At 34.9% G+C, this 18,287-nt stretch overlaps 3 protein-coding genes across 3 annotated transcripts; 2 read left to right on the top strand and 1 right to left on the bottom strand.

The window, feature by feature from the left end:
* The first annotated feature begins 1,181 nt into the window (after positions 1-1,181).
* On the top strand, positions 1,182-2,687 carry LOC130823370 (uncharacterized). The gene is made up of 2 exons (XM_057687990.1): positions 1,182-1,289; positions 1,872-2,687. The coding sequence occupies exons 1-2, from the start codon at positions 1,182-1,184 to the stop codon at positions 2,685-2,687; spliced, it is 924 nt and encodes a 307-aa protein (XP_057543973.1).
* An 885-nt stretch (positions 2,688-3,572) lies between these two features.
* LOC130823369 (protein MAIN-LIKE 1-like) lies at positions 3,573-5,295 on the top strand. The gene is made up of 4 exons (XM_057687988.1): positions 3,573-3,771; positions 3,814-4,236; positions 4,326-4,387; positions 5,155-5,295. The coding sequence occupies exons 1-4, from the start codon at positions 3,573-3,575 to the stop codon at positions 5,293-5,295; spliced, it is 825 nt and encodes a 274-aa protein (XP_057543971.1).
* Positions 5,296-12,878: 7,583 nt separating this feature from the next.
* On the bottom strand, positions 12,879-17,974 carry LOC130823799 (uncharacterized). Its single transcript, XM_057688577.1, has 3 exons — positions 17,356-17,974; positions 13,876-14,022; positions 12,879-13,231 (listed from the first exon to the last, which is right to left on the bottom strand). The coding sequence occupies exons 1-2, from the start codon at positions 17,780-17,782 to the stop codon at positions 13,928-13,930; spliced, it is 522 nt and encodes a 173-aa protein (XP_057544560.1). The 5' UTR covers positions 17,783-17,974; the 3' UTR covers positions 12,879-13,231; positions 13,876-13,927.
* Positions 17,975-18,287: the final 313 nt, after the last annotated feature.

The raw sequence follows: 18,287 nt of genomic DNA, 5'->3' as shown, positions 1-18,287 counted from the left end.
GCATTCATATTAGGACAAATTCATTAATTACCTTTCATACTATTTTTCAACACATACGACATTAATAAGTTGAATTTTTTGAATTTTTTCACAAAATAGTGCCAAAGATAAAATTATTTCTCAATGTACATTAAAGGGAAAAATATTTCCCTGAGTACTGTCCACGTAGGACAGGTAGGGGAAATTTTTTTTTTTTAAAACTGTTAAAAGTTTTTTTTGAATTCCTTTTTTTTTTTTTTTAATAAAATCGCTTCCTTAAATAGCGGTTTTCTTAGGAGTTTTAGCAAAACTGTTAGATGAAATAGCGATTTGCAGCGCATGGAATTTTTTTTTTTTTAAAAAAAAAAGAAATTTGGGCAAACCACCAATTGAGATGGCGGTTTTATTGCTGTACAAAACGAAAACTGTTGCCTCGTTTTTCACTTCATCCTATGTGTTCCTCATTGTTGCCAGTTTTTTTTTAAAAAAATAAAATTTCTACTCTCCTTATTTACTTCTTATTCACAATTCCTCTCATTCAACTAAATTAATCAACTACATTGTCATCTTCTCCTTCGTTACTTGTTTATTATCATCCTCAATTAAGGTATGAATATAACCCTAAATTTTTTCAATTTGCAAATTGATTTTTTTGTTCATAATTGTTGTCATTTGAAGTTATAATAGACTGATTGTTTGTAACATTCTCTTGATTTCATGATTTAAGATTACATTTTACACATTTGTATTTGAATTTTGTGATTTGTTTTGTATGGATATAAAGTGTTCGATGAAATGCTTCAATGAAAGTTTACTACTTTGTAGGGTTAGTTTAATGGTTTTAATAGATATTGATGGTATTGTTAGCTTTATATTTGAATTGACCCTTCTAATAAGTCTTATAATACTTTAATATTACACATTCTTGTATACACATTTATACTTTCCTTACTCACAATGAACAATAAGGTGCATGTGAAATCACATGAAAAACATGCTTGTGTGTGCAGAATATGGATCATTATCCCATTATAGTGTATTGGGGTGGGGAAGTAAGTTATACTGGATCCGACGTTGTGTATAATGGAGGATTGAATGCAGTGATGTTTATCCATCGTCAGAATACTACTTTTGAGTTGTTTCATAGCAAAGTCTATGTTGTAATTGGTTGTGATTACAACTCTTTTATATTAAAAATAGAGATGAAATATCCGGTGACTGGGAAAAATTTGTTAGTCCCGGTTAAGAATGATGATAGCATAAGTGCTCTTGCTTATGCAACATCACAAGCTCCTGGAACGGCAATGGAGGTTTATGTCGAAATGGTTGCAAATTTGGGTAATGCGAGGGAAGTCATGACTAGTATGAAACTTTCAGAATCAGGTCCTAGTGTACGCCATGATACATTCACAAAAATGTTAACAAACCCAAATTACGTTAATGAGCACTTAGATGAGTTTAATTCTCCAACTCACTCACGTGCCATTGGTTGTGATACAATGAACACCTTCTCCACGACTCACTTGGGTAGGCGTAATGCCAACGAAGTTGACTCTTTAGATCAAGAGGATGAGCATATTGATTCTGATTTAGAGGAGGATGATGAAAAAAGAGAAGCTCTAGATGCAGCAATTAGAGATGGTCCTCCATCTCAAGACTGGCTTAGAATTGATGAGGTTGATCAAAGATCATGGATGACCTAGAATAATGACAACTCCATGACTAAAAATGGTGACTTTAGGATAGGGCAAGAGTTTAGCTCCTTATAATACCTTAAGAAGAATGTTAAAGCATGAGCGATATCTAACAATAGAAACTTCCGTGTAATTGAGTCGGAGCCTTCAAAGTATGTTATCCAATGTACTAATGCGGAGGAGAAAGGTTGTGAATAGAGGATGCGAGCTATCATGACCGCCACTGGTTCATTTAAGATTGTGCGATATAAGGGTCATAATCAAGATTGCTCAGCACATTACAGTGATGACCATCCCCTCCTTACTTCAGATTTTGTTGTTGATCTTATTGTGGATATGATAAGAGTTGATCCTGCTTTCAAGGTGAAGTCAATTGTTAATTTTGTTAACAATAAATACGGATTCGTTATAACATACAAGAGAGCTTGGTTGGCCAAAAATAAGGCTATAACCAAAGTCTTTGGGGATTGGGATAAGTCTTTTGAGGAGCTTCCAAAGTACCTGCAGACATTAATGCAATCTAATGGAGGAACAGTAGTGCATTGGGAAGTCCAACCAACAATGGATCCTACCAGAGTTATTTTTCAGAGAATTTTCTGGGCTTTCAGACCATCCATTAAGGATTTTCCCTACTGTCGTCCCTTTATTTCTATAGACGGGACACATTTGTACGAAAAGTACAAAGGCACACTTATGATTGCTATGACGATAGATGCAAATTCTCAGTTGTTCCCACTTGCCTTTGCCATTGTTGAGGGAGAAAGCAACGACACATGGAGTTGGTTTTTGGATTGTAGAAAGCATTATGTCACTAGGAGGGATGACTTATGTGTCATATCTGATCGTCACAACGGAATTTTGCATGCAATAAATAGAGTTGGAAGAGGGTGGGACGAGCCATATGCATTCCATCGGTTTTGTAAATGTCATCTTGCTTCGAATGTGCATAAGAAGTTAAAAAACATAGCAGTTAAAAACTTATTTGGAAAAGCTTCTGAACAAACAAAGATTTAGAAATATAATTTCTATATGAATCGCTTTAAAGAGTATCATGAGGACGCATATAAGTACTTAGTGGATGGTTCTATTCCTGATTGCCAATGGACTTTGATTCATGACGATGGTCATCGATATGGAGTGAAAACTACAAACATGTCTGAAACGTTCAATGGGGTAATGAAGGGGGCTAGGTGTCTCCCAATCACTTCATTGGTTAGGATGACATTCTACCGGGTTAACGAATACTTTGCAAAAAGGAGGGATTTAGGGAGAAAGAGATTAGAAAATGGACATTTGTATGCCAAGAAACCAACTGATACGATTGATAAGAATATTAAAAAGCTCGCTTTCATGATGTTAGGATATATGACACATCACGTGGGATATTTGAGGTCACCACTGGTCATGGCAACATGATAACAGGAAGAGGTGGGAAATGTTACATGGTTGACCTCACAGCAACATCATGCTCTTGTCAGAAACCAACCATGTTCAAGTTACCATGCTCACATGTTCTTGCAGTATCTCGAGCTCGTAACATTTCATGTAATGCTTTCGTGGACCCTTCTCGCACTACAGAATACGTATCCACATATAAGAAGACCTTTATGCCTGTTCCAAACATGTTTACCTGTGATCCTTGGAATGGTCCGACAGTTGTTCCAGATGCCTCAACTAAGCGTGGAAAGGGTCGTCCGCGATCATATCGCATAAGGAACGAAATGGATGCACCGGTGACGTGTCCTCGTAACACATGTGGCATTTGTGGATTTAGTGGTCATAATAAGCAAACATGTCCTCGTAGGGTTAGTCAAAGGTCAACTAGGTATGTTTTTTTACTTGTATACTAGTTTGTCATCATGTTGAGTCTGATAATAATGTATGTATGTAACAGGAATAATGACGATGCCAGTCCCAGTTGATCCATCAGTACTTACGCTTCAGGCTACCCATAGAAGCTTAGCTGCGTGGGAGGGCTCCACTACCCAGTTGGTTACTCGTCAACACTACCAGGCGAGTACGTTACATTGGCAGGTGGATGATAGAGTTTTAGAGGTAGTGGAATTAGCTGGTTTTAGTTACATTCACAGGTTGTTGGGTGGGGGTTTGGTGCTCGATCGAGCTCTTATCACTGCATTAGTGGAGAGGTGGAGGCCGGAGACTCATACATTCCACCTTACGGTTGGCGAGGCAACAATTACGTTGCAAGATGTTGCAGTTATACTAGGGCTGTCGATTGAAGGACAAACAGTGATTGGTCATGGAGAGGGACATTGGCCAGCCCTAGTTCTTGAACTGCTAGGGGTTTTGCCAGAAAATCCTCAAGACCCCACGGAGACGAAGATCATCACTAGATCCTCGTTGAAGTTGACTTGGCTCAGAGAGCATTTCAGCGTGCTAGAAGACAATGCGGATGATATTACAGTCGAGAGGTATGCACACGGGTACATTTTGTATCTGTTTGGATGCATATTGTTTCCAGACAAGAGCGGTGACTTGGTCCAATTGATCTATCTCCCTCTGCTAGAAGACTTAGAGCGGTTAAATGAGTATAGTTGGGGAAGTGCTACCCTTGCGTATCTGTATCGTAATTTATGTCGAGCATCTCGTAAGGGTGCCAAGGACATTGGAGGTTGCTTTTTATTGTTACAGATATGGTCATGGGAGCATATTCATATAAGGAAGCCTATCATTCGGACGATTTGACCCGCTGGGTAACATGCTGAGGACGATGACCTAGAGTATTTTGAACCTGTCTTAGGTTCAAAGCATCGTCGTGGGTAGGATCCTTTCGCTCCAAGAAAACTTGTTTTTAGCAACAAGTTTTAGCATCGACTATATTTTTTTCGTTGCGAAAAATACAAGTTGTTGCAAAATCCGTTGTTGTTACTAAATAATCATTGCCATAAAAAAAAAATAAACTTCCCCACCCCTTAAAATAATTTCCCGGTATAACCCAATTTTTTGCAACAAACAATTTAGTTGTTAAAATTAAATAAATAATTCGTAACTGTATATATTGTTGCAAAAAATATTTAAATATACAGATACAATAAATTCGTTGCAAAAACCCTTATACTAATAATTTTTTTTTTTCATTTCCCTCTCAAATCAGAACCCCAATCCCTCACAATCCCCATTTCCCTCCCTCGCATTTTCAGAAACCCATACCCCATTCTCTCACAAACCCGATTCCCTCACAAACCCTATTCCCGCACACTGAAGCTTAGCGATTGCCGCCTATACACCGGAGCTTCTGCCGCCTGCACGCCGGAGTTCCAGCCGCCTTCAGCACACCGGTGCTACCGCCTTCTGCACATACGCCTTTCAAATAACCCACGACAAGTTGTTTGTTTTTTTTTCCTTTTTGTTTCTTTGAATTTCTTGTTTTTGTTTCTTATTGCTTTCAATTTATGGGTTGTTCTTTGAATTTCTTGAGCTTTGTTGTAATTATCAGATTAATGTATGTGTATTTCGTCAGTTTGAAATGTTGGGTTGTGCGAATTTTAACCCTCTTGGCAGTGAAGGAACAAGAATTCGTGTTTTTCTTGGGCTTTGTTCTAATTATCAAATTTATGTATGCGTATTTCATGATTTTGAAATGTTGGGTTATATTTCATGACATAGATTAACCTTTTTCTTTGCCACTAAGGATTTACAATTAGATCTTGAGGGCTTGATTACTTGCGTTTTTTAGGGGTTTATGTTTGTGTGTTTTTTTGTATTGGGAAATTACTTGCGGTTTTTTATTACTATTATTTTCTCAGTGCAATTCATGTGGAATTAGCTAGCAGTGGCTTTAGGGGGATAAAACGCCGTTTCTTGAATAAGGTGAGATTGCTTTTGATTTATATGGATAATTTATTAAAATGTGAGATTCTTCCAAAGTAATGCTAAGAAAAATTGATGGAGTTACTTCAAATTGAAGTTCTAGATGATAAGATTAAAGCAAAAGTAAGTTTATGGCCTATTATTTCACGGTGTAAGGTTTTGATGTCATGGTGGAATTAGATTTTTCTTTTCAAATTGAAGCAAAAGAACTCATTATTTGCGATTGTGATGATACATACTTGATGAGGGCAAAGATTTTTAGTTTATTTGTTTTAGATTATAATGAAGCCTAGTAAAATGGTTCATGTGAACTTGTTAAATTGTTCTTGTTTATTCAAGTTGATTTGTCTAAGTTGATTTGTCATGTGTTGAAAATATTTTCTAAGTTGATTTGTCACGCATACATTGAACAAATGGTAATCTTTGTTCTTGTTTTTATTGTTAAATTGTTCTTCAAACAACTTAAAGTTAAAATTCCCTTTCACGTAGTTGTTAAATTGATATTAAAGTTGTTAAATTGTTCTTGTGTTTCTTTCAAAAATTTAAATTGTTCTTGTTCTTTTTGAATCGTTAAATTGTTCTTCAAACAACTCAAAATTAAATTGTTCTACAAGTTGTTAAGTTTCTCTTGTTCTTGTATTAATTGTTAACAATATTATAAGGAGTTCTTGGTGATATTATTGAATGTTATATAACCTAATTATTATAAACTTTAAATATAGGAAATGATTTTGAATAAGGCATGGGTCAAAGTAAAAGATCGTTCATCTATTGATTATGTAAATGGTGTTGATGAGTTTCTAAAATTTTCTCTTTCCAAAGTAAGAGAAGATGATCGAGATAGTACTACTATTAGGTGTCCTTGTAATTGTTGTCGCAATATATTTCTTAAAACAAAATGTGATGTAAGATTAGACTTGCTTTAGAGGGGAATGTATGAGAAGTACATTTTTTGGGAACTTCACAGGGAAGAATTAGTTGAATCAAGTGATGGGGATGATGTTAATGAGTCCAATGACACTGATAGTGGTTTCACAATGTTGCAAGATGCATGTGGAGTTGGTGCTGTGAATGTTGGGAGTGTTGAAGAGGCTTTAAGTGAGGAGTATGAGAAACCTAATGCAAATGCAAAAAAGTTTTTCAAACTTTTAGAGGAGTACCAAGAACCATTAACAATGCATGGCACAACAATGTCTAAGTTGTCATATATTGTTAAATTATTACATTTAAAGGTTTTGAATAATTGGTCTGATAAGTCTTTTGATAGTTTACTCCAATTAGAACGTCAAGGTTATGGCGCTTACCTTCCAACTTCTTATTACGAGGCTAAGAAACTCATTAAAGACTTGGGCCTTGATTATTATAAGATTGATGCTTGTGAAAATGATTGTATTCTTTATTGGAAAGAGCATGAAAAATTGATTGAGTGTCCCACTTGTGGTTTATCAAGGTGGGAACAAGAAAAGGAAGGCTCTTCTAAGGGGGTAAAGGTTTCTAGAAAAGTGCTAAGATATTTTCCATTGAAGCCTAGGCTACAAAGGTTGTACATGTGTAGAAAGACATCCAAAGACATGCGTTGGCACAAAGAAAGGGATGCTACTAAAACATATAGAGTGAATGATTGTAGGCATACTTGGTAAGAGAAAGAAAAGAAGAAACTTTGTTAGTAGAATTGAAGTGGGCTTGCAAGTGAATGAAGCTTTAGATCCACAATCAAGGCAAACTATCACTCGAAAGGAGGTGGAGCAAGTTAATGGTGATGCGATAGATAGAAATACAGGTAGTTAAGAGAGATGGAGCAACTTTTTTAGATATTATTGATTATTGATTATTGTAGGCATACTTGATAAGTTTTAACATTTGTATTATCTTAGCAACTAGTAAGATCAAAGGAAGAGGTAAGAGAGGAATGTATAAGAGTTATGTGGTTGACATGAAAATTAAAGGGAGAGGATCGAAATTGAAGATCATAATACCTGATGAAATTGACTGAGCAATTGGAGAAAATACTCGTCACTTGGTTAATGAGTGTGGGCGTGTTGTGAGGACAAAAGCTCCCTTGAATGTGAAAAGTTGGAAAGAAGCATTTGAGGCAGCTGGAGAAAGTATGTTGAAGGAAATACAGGTTATGTTAGTTACTAATTTCTTTATTAATATCAATTATTTAGCACTATAGTTTTCTGGTTTTGGTTGTACTTATCATCTTACCTTCTTTGTGCAGGAGAAGTTTGAAATTGATAAGCCTAGTGACTACTTCCGAATGTATGCATTTGTCTAAGAGACCATGCAACGTTTATATAGATTGTACGATTGTAGGTTGCACAATTACTACAAAAGTGCGAGATGCGGAAAAACTAACGAGGAGTGCAAAAAGAATCCTCCTCTTGACTTACCCCAACCTCAATGGGAATATCTGGTCAAGTATTACGGATCTGACAAATTTAAGGTATTTCTTTAATCAAACTATGTACTATTTATGAACTATTTATGTAAGTAAACAACTCAACATTAAGCCGATGTATATGTAAAACTAACGTGCATAGATACATCCATTTGTCTAAACATAAATGTTTTTGATGTATCTTCTCGTCAATGATGCCATTTAGGAATTACCAATAATAGCAAGAACTTGATTGGCATCAACTTTTGTAATCATCATGCAGGTCATAAGTGAGAGGAACTCTAAAAATCGGAATTTTGACAAGAGAACTAAGCATACGACTGGAAATTTATCATTTCCTGAATTAGAAGATGTATTGGTAAGACAAACCTATTTTATTATGTTTATTGAATGTAGTATGAAATAATATCAATAACGTTGTATTATTTGAATAGACAAAAGAGAATGCTAATGTGAAGCTAACTGCTGATAAACTTTGGCTTATCCAACACACTCGTAAGAATGATCAAGGAAAACTAGAATGGCTCGATACGCGGTCAAAAGAAATCCATGTATGTACAACAACCCATTATAACTATATTTTTGTTACCCTTGTATGATTTTTTTATTATAATATGCAATTATATATATCTTGTTCATGTAATAGGTGAAGTTGAAAGATGTTGTTGCATCAGTTGGGGATTCAATGACACAAGATGAAATTTTGCTTAGAGTTCTGGACCAAAAGTCAGGGCATGTACGTGGAAAAAGGACAGAGGTACGTGCATATTCTAAAGACAAAGCACAAATAGAACAACGTAAGATTGTAGAGCAACAACAAGAGAAAATTCAAGAGCAACAACAACAAATTAAAGATTTGATGGAAAGTCAGTTGCTACAACAACGACAATTTGAAGAATATAAGGCACAACAACAAGAAGCAATTGAATCAATGAAACAAAGCATCTTACGACAGCTACGGAATAAAGAAGTTCAATGATTGTCATGAATGCTTATTAGGTAAATGATGCTTTCTTTTGCATTTTTTTAACATATACTTAGGCTTACAACATGCTAAAAAGACATGTTTTTAATATATACTTGGCCTTTCTTTTGCGTCCAATTAGGAGTATTGACGGCTTGTGTTGTAGTTTTAGTTACAATGGCATTAGCTGGTTGGCATTTTAGTCCAATTAGGAGTATTGGCGGCTTGTATTGTGGTTTTAGTTACAATGGCATTAGCTGGTTGGCATTTTAGTCCAATTAGAAGTATTGCTGCTTATGTTGGATTTTGTTGTCATGGGTTCTGGTCTTTGGCATATGCTTCATGCTATGTTTGAGTTGGAATTGTGATGGTTTGATTGTGAATTTGATGCTAAATTCTAAATGCTTTCCCTATACACGTAATGCTTTTGTTAGTGAATATCATGCTAAATGCTTTGCTTATTATGTCTCAACAAAAAGTGTATGGATGGTTTGATTGTGAATATCATGCTAAATGCTTTCCCTATAAAGTACTCAATATTGGGGCTTATTTGATTCTTAATTACTAACAAAATTATTTGGTGTAGGCAAACATATCTTCGTTGGAAATTTTTTGTAGTCAATGACAAAGTTGGTGATAGCTACAAGCATTTTGGAAGCGCGATGTTTTAGGTTATGAAGTAGTTGTATGTGCACTTGTAAATTTTTGGACTTTTTCAAAGTGCCTTTCACTTGTAAATTTTTGCATGAAAACTTGTATATGGTAGGAGAATTATTTTGGAAAATTGGTTATCCGTTACATGTATATGAATTACGTATATTTTTGACACACGATAATATTTGGGACGTGTGATATTTTGGGATACGAATTAATATATAATGATAATCTGTGATATTAGTTTAGTTGGTTATAAATCATTTATTATTTTAATTGTCTAGTTTATATATAGATTGTAGGTTGTTTCAGAAGATAACAAAGTCATTGTGAAAAATGTGTATGTTTTTTGCAACGGTAATAGTTGTTGCTAAAAACATTAATAACAAATTTTACTTAATTGTTTTCCCTACAGTAAAGTCGTTGCAAAAGATTGACTATCATGTATTGCAATAACTTGAATTGTTGTGAAAAACAGATATTTAACAACGAAAACAGTTGTAGCTAAAAATGCAGAAAATTAGGCAACGAGCTTTTTTGTAGTGTTTATCAGTGAGGTAGCAATAATCAATTCCCTATTCAAATTCAAATTTCACTATTTTATGATACATGAAAATATTACACAATGTTCATTTGTACGTTGCTGGCTTCGCGTATATCTTTCGAGGTCCCACTCCCCACATACTCTAGTCTACTACCGAGACGCACTTGATCAACAACGGGACGACCAGGTTATTAAGATTTATTATTTAAATTAGTTGTCAATAAATTGTTCATATTACTGAGTATATTGATTTCTATTACAGATGACATGGCAGCCTTACACAACGGCTAAGATGGACGCTTTGTCACACTTATGTAGATCGGGCCATGAGATTTGGAGATCGCGTTGTCCACTAATTTGCTTTGACATCGTCGCATCTCCCGGATCGTGTCATGCGTCAATTCGGTTTGGAGCAGGTTATTCTGGATGCCTGTGACACCCAACCTGAACTACATGCAATTGATAGGAGGACTAGGTACAAGAACTACGTAATACGACATAGATCGCATGTAGATGCGTGGAATGACTGAGCATCTCGATTGGTTCAGGGAGAGAACTACACCGGTCAAAGCTCTGGTGCGTACATGTATTGGTACAGGCGTATCTCCATACTACGCCTCACGAACACCACATTTTCACAGCCAGGATCACATTACCATCCTACATCTACATTACTGGTACGTCTTCCTTTAAAAATCATAACATATAGTAATACTTTTATGTGATTCTTTTAACAATTTAATGATAACATACATGCTGAGCGCATCAGATCGGTCCTTATAGAATGCAATGACACGATGCACGGGGCCGCTACATTGCCCGTTGATGTGGGGTATCAGCTATGTTCTCAGACACTTGGCTCCATTAACACGTCATTGACCGATGCATTGAGTCAGGCGGGGTATGATTACCTCATTCTGACTCCACACATCAATGATGAGGTTGATCAGACGTTCCAGACTCCTTCTCCTCAGGGTTCGGGACATCGAGGTAGCTCTTTTGGAGGATCAAGTAGTCGGTCCACAAGAGGTCGCGAGCGTTCGTCTACTCTAGGTTGGTCTTCCAGATATCCATCAACATCCGGTGCTATGTCGCCATTTGTTCCTCCAGCTTCCATGACCACTCTGCCACATCCGTCGCCTCCGCATACGATCATTACATATCAGCGTGCTAGTCAAAGATGAGCTCCTGCTTTTAATGTCATTGCAGAGGTTGACGAGTCTACACCATCCTCATCCACAGGTGCGCACAACAAAAAAGGTCGGGGATTGTAGTTTAATACACTTTGTATCACTTTATATGTCTTGAACTTCTTGTATCACTTTCGATGATTGCAATATATGTGCGCATTATTTTCATAATTAATGTTTACAAATTAAGCTAGTTCGTAGTTGATTATTATGGAATAGATGTTACCGAACTAATTTAATGCAGGTTGTGCTAACTATTTATGGGAATTGAAAGGACAAAATAAATCGTTGCAATGGCACAGAGCAAACTGCCACATGGCGGTTTGCCCAGAGAAAACCGCCACATGAGATGGCGATTTACCCTAACCAAACCGCTACTTCATGTGGCGGTTTACTGTGTAATAAAAACCGCCATCTCATTTGACGGTTTACTCTAGCATATTAATAAAAAAAAAAGGACATTGCCACATGGATGGTATATTGGGAAATAATTTTTCCTTTCATGCAAAGTGAAAAATAGTTATAAAATTAACAATATATAGGAAAAAGACTCCAATTTTTTATATACAAAAAGGCAAAAATATACTTACATTTCCCCCTTTGGTTGTTTGATACTTAAATAACATTGATAAAGTAAACGATATCATGCATTCTGATAGTAATGAAACTTAATCATATAAAAGTTTTTCCAACAAATTTTCATCATCGTTTGATTCCACAAATTTATTTGAATGAGTTTTGTAAATGAATGAAATGATTAATTACACAAAATTTCTATTATTCTCACTATTAATTTATTGATAAAGTGTTTGAGTTTGTTGTTGATTATTGATCATATTTTCATATATTAATTAATTTCTACAACAATATAGCTATTGTCATGTGACTTAGAACTCTAATATTTCACATATATTTAATATTATTATTGATTTATTTACTTAGTTTAGCTTTTAAAAATAAGAAAAATTTAAATAACCCCATTATTTTTTTTTATTGATTTTCTAAAATAATTTTACTTATTAATTAACCATGAATAATAGATATTTCATCTAATTTCAATGCTTTCTTGTCGGTGCATTATCATGCCTAACTAACAAATTTACAGAAAATATTGTATCAGGTTTTATATTGTTTGCTAAAGCCTAAATTCATTAAGACACCTATGTCACTAGCACCTTAGGCTCTAAAATGTCATTATTCTGTTCTCAAGGATGGAACGAGTTTTCATTCATGTTCAATTATCAAACTACAATTGTAGAGCTTAATGGTCATGAGCCTTGTTCATGTAAAAACATTCTAAAACTTTTTCGGTTAACTTTTACTATCTAAATAGTAATACAAAACCCTTCATAAATTGAAGTAAAGGAAATCACTTCCATTTCAATTCCCTCCCCTCGATACAAGGATGCATTGAAGAGTTATCCATTAAAATCAATCCATTACAGGAAAGATATGTTCTCACAAAATGCAATGAAAGTCGTCGTCGTTATTGTACATGGTATTTTCCGCAAATGCAAAGAAAGTCATCCTTACAATCCTTCCATTCTCAACATCTATTAAACTTCGTTGCTTGAACACTAGAAATGGTCTTCATTTGAAGGCACCACTCTGAACTCTGCAGTATCCAAAGGACCAAAACAATTGCATTGACTAAAATAAAGAAAAACAAACTAGTATTCAATCTCAATCACAACTTAACAATGTCTCATAATTAGATCAATATTCAGAACGGAATACGAAATACAAATATAAATATTTATTGTCGTCTCGAGTCATCGGCACAAGTAAAGCATGAGTTCCCACAACTAACCTAGCTAGATAATATGGACAACACAGCAGTGAAAGTGACGGTAAATCGTTTTTGCTGTGGAAACTACCAAGTTACATTATGTACAAAAGCCAGTAAACTCGACACCCATCAACAGTAAAAGGCTATTTCTGCCTTCATGATCTCATCCCAGCACTAGCAGAAGCCTGCAAATTCAAAATCGAACTATTATTAGTACTATAGAAACAATGCAAAACCGCATACGCAAACTAAATCGGTGTCTTTTTTTCCATAGCCTCAATTTGGTCAAAAATGTCATACATAAAAGGGTTGAGGGATAGTCTTTCCCTTTTCAAGGGAAATCGCATCTCTAGTATGATCAGCAAATCTAAGTGCAGGGTTGATGAACTTTTTTCTGGAACGAGACTTGAGAGTCTAATATTCATGGTTTTAGTAAAAAGATAATCGGTATTAACATTGAACAATTGTTCAAGTGACCACAAATAGATCTACAGAAAGGTGAAAGCAATTACAATGTGTGAACATAGGAAAAAAGAAACCTCATTTTTTTACCAAAACTTCTAAGGCTTTTGAAACACAAGACAACCAACTCTAGGCTTAATACTTAAGGATTTTACTTCATAAATGAATCAAAAGTCCTAGTTGCACCATGACGCAGGTCGTCATAGATATGACCGAGTTATTGCAGAAAACTATCAACAGAACTAAATAGAAACAGAATCTCATGCTCATCAAAGTAGAACTTTGCATTAGATTTCAGCAACAATATGCTAAAATTGCAATACCTGCAACCTTAATTTTGAGATAAGCAAAACAGGACACTACTTACCTCAAGACACAGGCATGCCATGGCAAAGCAAAGTGGCTATAGATACAGTTTCTTAGTCCTCATCTTCAGAAAATGATGGCTTTCCAGAGTTTTCAGGAACCTGAACCTGCACCTCTACTCTTACAGGAACATTATCTGGGACTAAACCTGGTAAGCAAGCAAGATAACTGTTAGTTATGAATGACAAAAGGGAAAAGAATCGATCATTAAGCAACACATATCATCTTTCCTAAATTAGAGATATAATCTAGCTTCTAGCATCAACACAATAGAAACCCAACTCAAATTAGCAAGGCCCTCCAGCACAATGTTACCAGGATCAAGGTACATTTAGGGTGGCAGAACGGGATCAGATCACAATTCGCTATTTAAAAATTTAAAATGGGAACGAAACAATTTTGTTCAAGATTTTGTGGGTCGTGGAATGATTTACTATGGGTTAAGGTACGATTTGGGGTTGATGACTTTAAAATAATGTACTTAAATGAACAAAATAATTTACAAGTGAAAAAAAAAGAAAAGAAAAAGAAAAGGAGAAACCAAGGTATAGATTTCACGTAATTTGTTTGGTTTTAAATATGTGGATTGTGGATGGAAATACCTTCCAAAAAATTGTGAATGAAAATGGGCTTAAAACACTAGAAAGCCCAAAGCCTAAAACCTAATACTTAGTTCATATAAAAACACAAGCATAAAAAACCCTAAGTTGAAAGGACTAAACAAGTCAAGCAGGACGGCTGAACTTTAGTGATTTTATTTGGTCTATTTTCATCAACGTCTTCCTTTCTTCCAAGCAATTAGATCCTAGCAACACAAGTACTTTGCATCAAGGGTAATAACAAGCAAAATATGCTCGCATAATACAAGATTGAATAAAACTTGCAATCTGCCCAAGCAGTGAAATTGTCCACATAAATTCTCATGCCGTCTATTCTATTTTTGCAATCTGCTCAAGAAGCAAAGTCTTGAGTGATTGAGCAAATTGCAAGGTTAATTCAAGCTCGATCTGAACATGTTACTTGGACACTTAATATGACTTCAAGTACCCCGAGTTAAATACTCAGATCTATACGTATAATCACTTTGATGCTTCACTTTGGGCCACAATCATGAAAATTTACAATTGAATGTTGGGCACATATTCATATTTGACACTAGTAACAGATCAGATCAGATCAGAAAAACCATTCTAAATTGTTCAACCTTAAACGCATTATAATATCGTTGTAAATGTTTCATGGATACACCATTGTTGTGACGAAAGTTAGTGTATTGAAAAAATCTTGCTAGTTGATAACAGAGATGCTATTGAGGCGGGGGAATGTATCATAAAATATCTTTGTCCTCTCAATTTACTCCTAACCAGCTAGTTGAATCTTTACAAAATTACGGCAGCCTGAAGCTGGATCTCTCACTCATAACATTCAAAGGAAGAACTCAAAAGGTTACAAGTCAGCTTTAAAGTCATTCTGTCAACAACAGTCATATCTATATGGACTTCTTCATTCTAATCAAGAAATTTAGACACTTAGAAATTCTAAATATAATAAGCAATAATGTTTGTAAGTCAAGACTCAAGATTCATTTTCTAGAACATTTTAGCACATGAAAAGCAATTTATTTGTAGGCTGGATTTTCTGTCCTGGTACCAAACCCAGATGCAGATAATTTCATTAGTGGGCTTGTGAAGCATTTTTTCCTGGTAAATAATCCCAATCATTATCTCATAAGGTCTCTCATTCTTGGTTGCATGATACTTTTTATGTTTTGTTATTTTAATGTGGATGCCTATTCAGCCACACAAACTATTAGCTTTAATAATTCAGTGTTAAGTTGTTTCAGAGTGACAAGAAGGGTTTGAATCTTAGTGATGCTAAAAAAAGTTAGAATGCGTGAACACTGACCAGCTTCTAAGCGTACAGTATTGAACAATTACATAATATTATAATCTAGTAAAGAAAAATGGGAATGGACTTTTTAATCTTGATTTCAATTTATGAAGTCCATGAGTTCAAAGGGGTTTCCTTGACCTTCCTCAATTCAGAAATAAAAGCCAACCGTACTATTCTGAAATGTTAGGAAATAAGTTGCCACATTGGCCTAAAATAGAACTAGGTTATGATTGGATATCAAACATGCTCCTAAAAATGTGGAGGATGGGAAGGACACAACTATTACAATTACGAGGGGTTGTAAGAATATGAATATTTAGCTCAAGGAAGGGGTACTTTAGTTGGTGAAGGATTTGAGCAATGTTGTATTTTCTTAATGCATAATTAAACAACCACTTTGTTATTACAAAAAAATGTTGCATACATCCAATCCACAAAGCTTAGGCGGCAACACTATGTTTATTGCAGTAGTAGCACCTTGTTAATGGAATGAATTTGAAGGAGGATATAGTAATATAATTTTAAAAGGGGAAGTAGCTATTTTAAAACTGATATAAATTGTTTCTGGGAAATTTATTTTAAAGAGTCGTACAGCCTTACTGTTTAAAGAAAATGATATTGAGTACTCGCAACATCAATTCAAGTAACTCTTCAGTAAATGCTTCAGCACTAATCAATGAGTCATGGATCCATATGAGATAGGTCACTGAACTTTGTGCCACTAAAAAAATTAATCTAGAAAACAATCCTTCTAGGTGTAAGAAATATGTGAAAAAAATTCAAGTTCTACTTCTTCTAAACCAAAGCTCCGAAAAGATCCCCTTAGAGTGGAATATATAATTGATAAACAATTCAAGTTCCACATTATCAAGATCATATACCTCACTCACCATCAATTGTCATCACCTCAATTTAACTTGCCTTCAACTCAATCACATTGGAAGATATTTAACATGTATCACTACAAGAGAAAAAATCTCTACTTCTAAAGGCGCACAACATGCCCAAACACTTCCGTGGACACCAAACTTCCAATTCAAGAAAATAGAACAATTGAGAATCTTATATGAATGCTTTAAGACTGCAATCTGCCAGCAACACCTCTTATAATGTACACTCTCTACATCAATGTATAATCATCCGACAACACCAAACTCTCAAAATATACACTTCCTCCATGAAAAAACAGCAATCATAATAATACAGCTCTTTTGGTCTTAAAACAAGATGTCCTGACCTCTCATAATATTCACCCTCTCCATCTAATTTCTCATCATATACCTCTCCTCTCCATCAAAAATCACATCATCACTAACTTAAGATACTTCAACATCAAAGAAAACTCAACCGAGGACCAAACATAACAGCAATACATCAAATGCAATCAGATTGTGCTCAAACCCAATTCCCATCCAGTAACTTTCTAATTGACCTAATATCATTTCAATTCATTCAAATCAATTTATCATACCAACAATTAAATTCAAATTAAATAACGTCAATCATCAATAAATACACAAAACCGATAAAAATCATCCAAATTTAATACACCCAATCAAACCCTAAACTCAAAAAAAAAAAAAAGTACCTCCACAGTAAAAGGAAGAAGAAGGCCAACCCCTACCAGAAGAGATAGAAAGAAACTCTTCGGGGGTCAGAGGATTAGTAAGATTCTCAACAATCTCAGCAATACTATTATCAAAAGGTTTCTTAGGTGGGACCCAGTAAGAAGAACCAGGTACAAACACAAGCCAATCAGGTGCAAGTCTCCTGGCTATAATACAGTGAATTGCATCTTCAAGTTTTTTCAATCCCATCACTTCAATCTCTCCTCCTCCATCGGAGTTTGATGAATCAAGGTCGACTTCAATTAGACGAGCTTTATTAGAGAGGTTTCTAGAGCGGTAGGAGAGAGAATTTGTAAGAAGTTTGAAAATGGAGGTTGATGATGAGGATGAGGATGAGGAAGAGCAGGAGAGATTGGTTAGGGTTTGAGAGAATAATTGACGCGCCATTGATGAAATAATTTGGGGAAAATGAAGATGATTAGGGTTTTAATTGATTAGGTGAGGAATGGGAATCGAGAATCGAAAAATGAGGAATTGATGAGGATATGATATGAAGGGATATGGATTTTGGAGTACAAATTTATAGTGCAGAAAATGGCATAGCACATGGATTCGTTTGTGTTTACACCTGCTACGTATTGCACAACCGCCTTATGGAGGTTTCTTTGAAATTACCCCATAACATTAATAAAACGTTTGAAAAAATTGTTTAGAATAATATATTTTTTTATAATAATTTTAATCTTTGACCATAAATAATTTTATTTTAATTATGAAGAGTGCTTGTTAAGACTACATTAAAGTAAACTCTTATCTATACAATAAGTCATTTTGCATAAAAAAAATTTTAAAAAAGTAAATATAAAATTTAATTAAAAAAAATTTTAAAATTACAAAAAATTAAAAGGAGAAATGAAGTAAGTTTATTTTTTAATTTTTACTTTTTACTTTT

This window comes from Amaranthus tricolor, chromosome 9 (assembly GCF_026212465.1).
Source record: "Amaranthus tricolor cultivar Red isolate AtriRed21 chromosome 9, ASM2621246v1, whole genome shotgun sequence".
Classification (NCBI taxonomy): Eukaryota; Viridiplantae; Streptophyta; class Magnoliopsida; order Caryophyllales; family Amaranthaceae; genus Amaranthus; species Amaranthus tricolor.
Note: the sequence above shows the minus strand (reverse complement) of the source record. Positions and strands in the feature narration are given on the sequence as shown.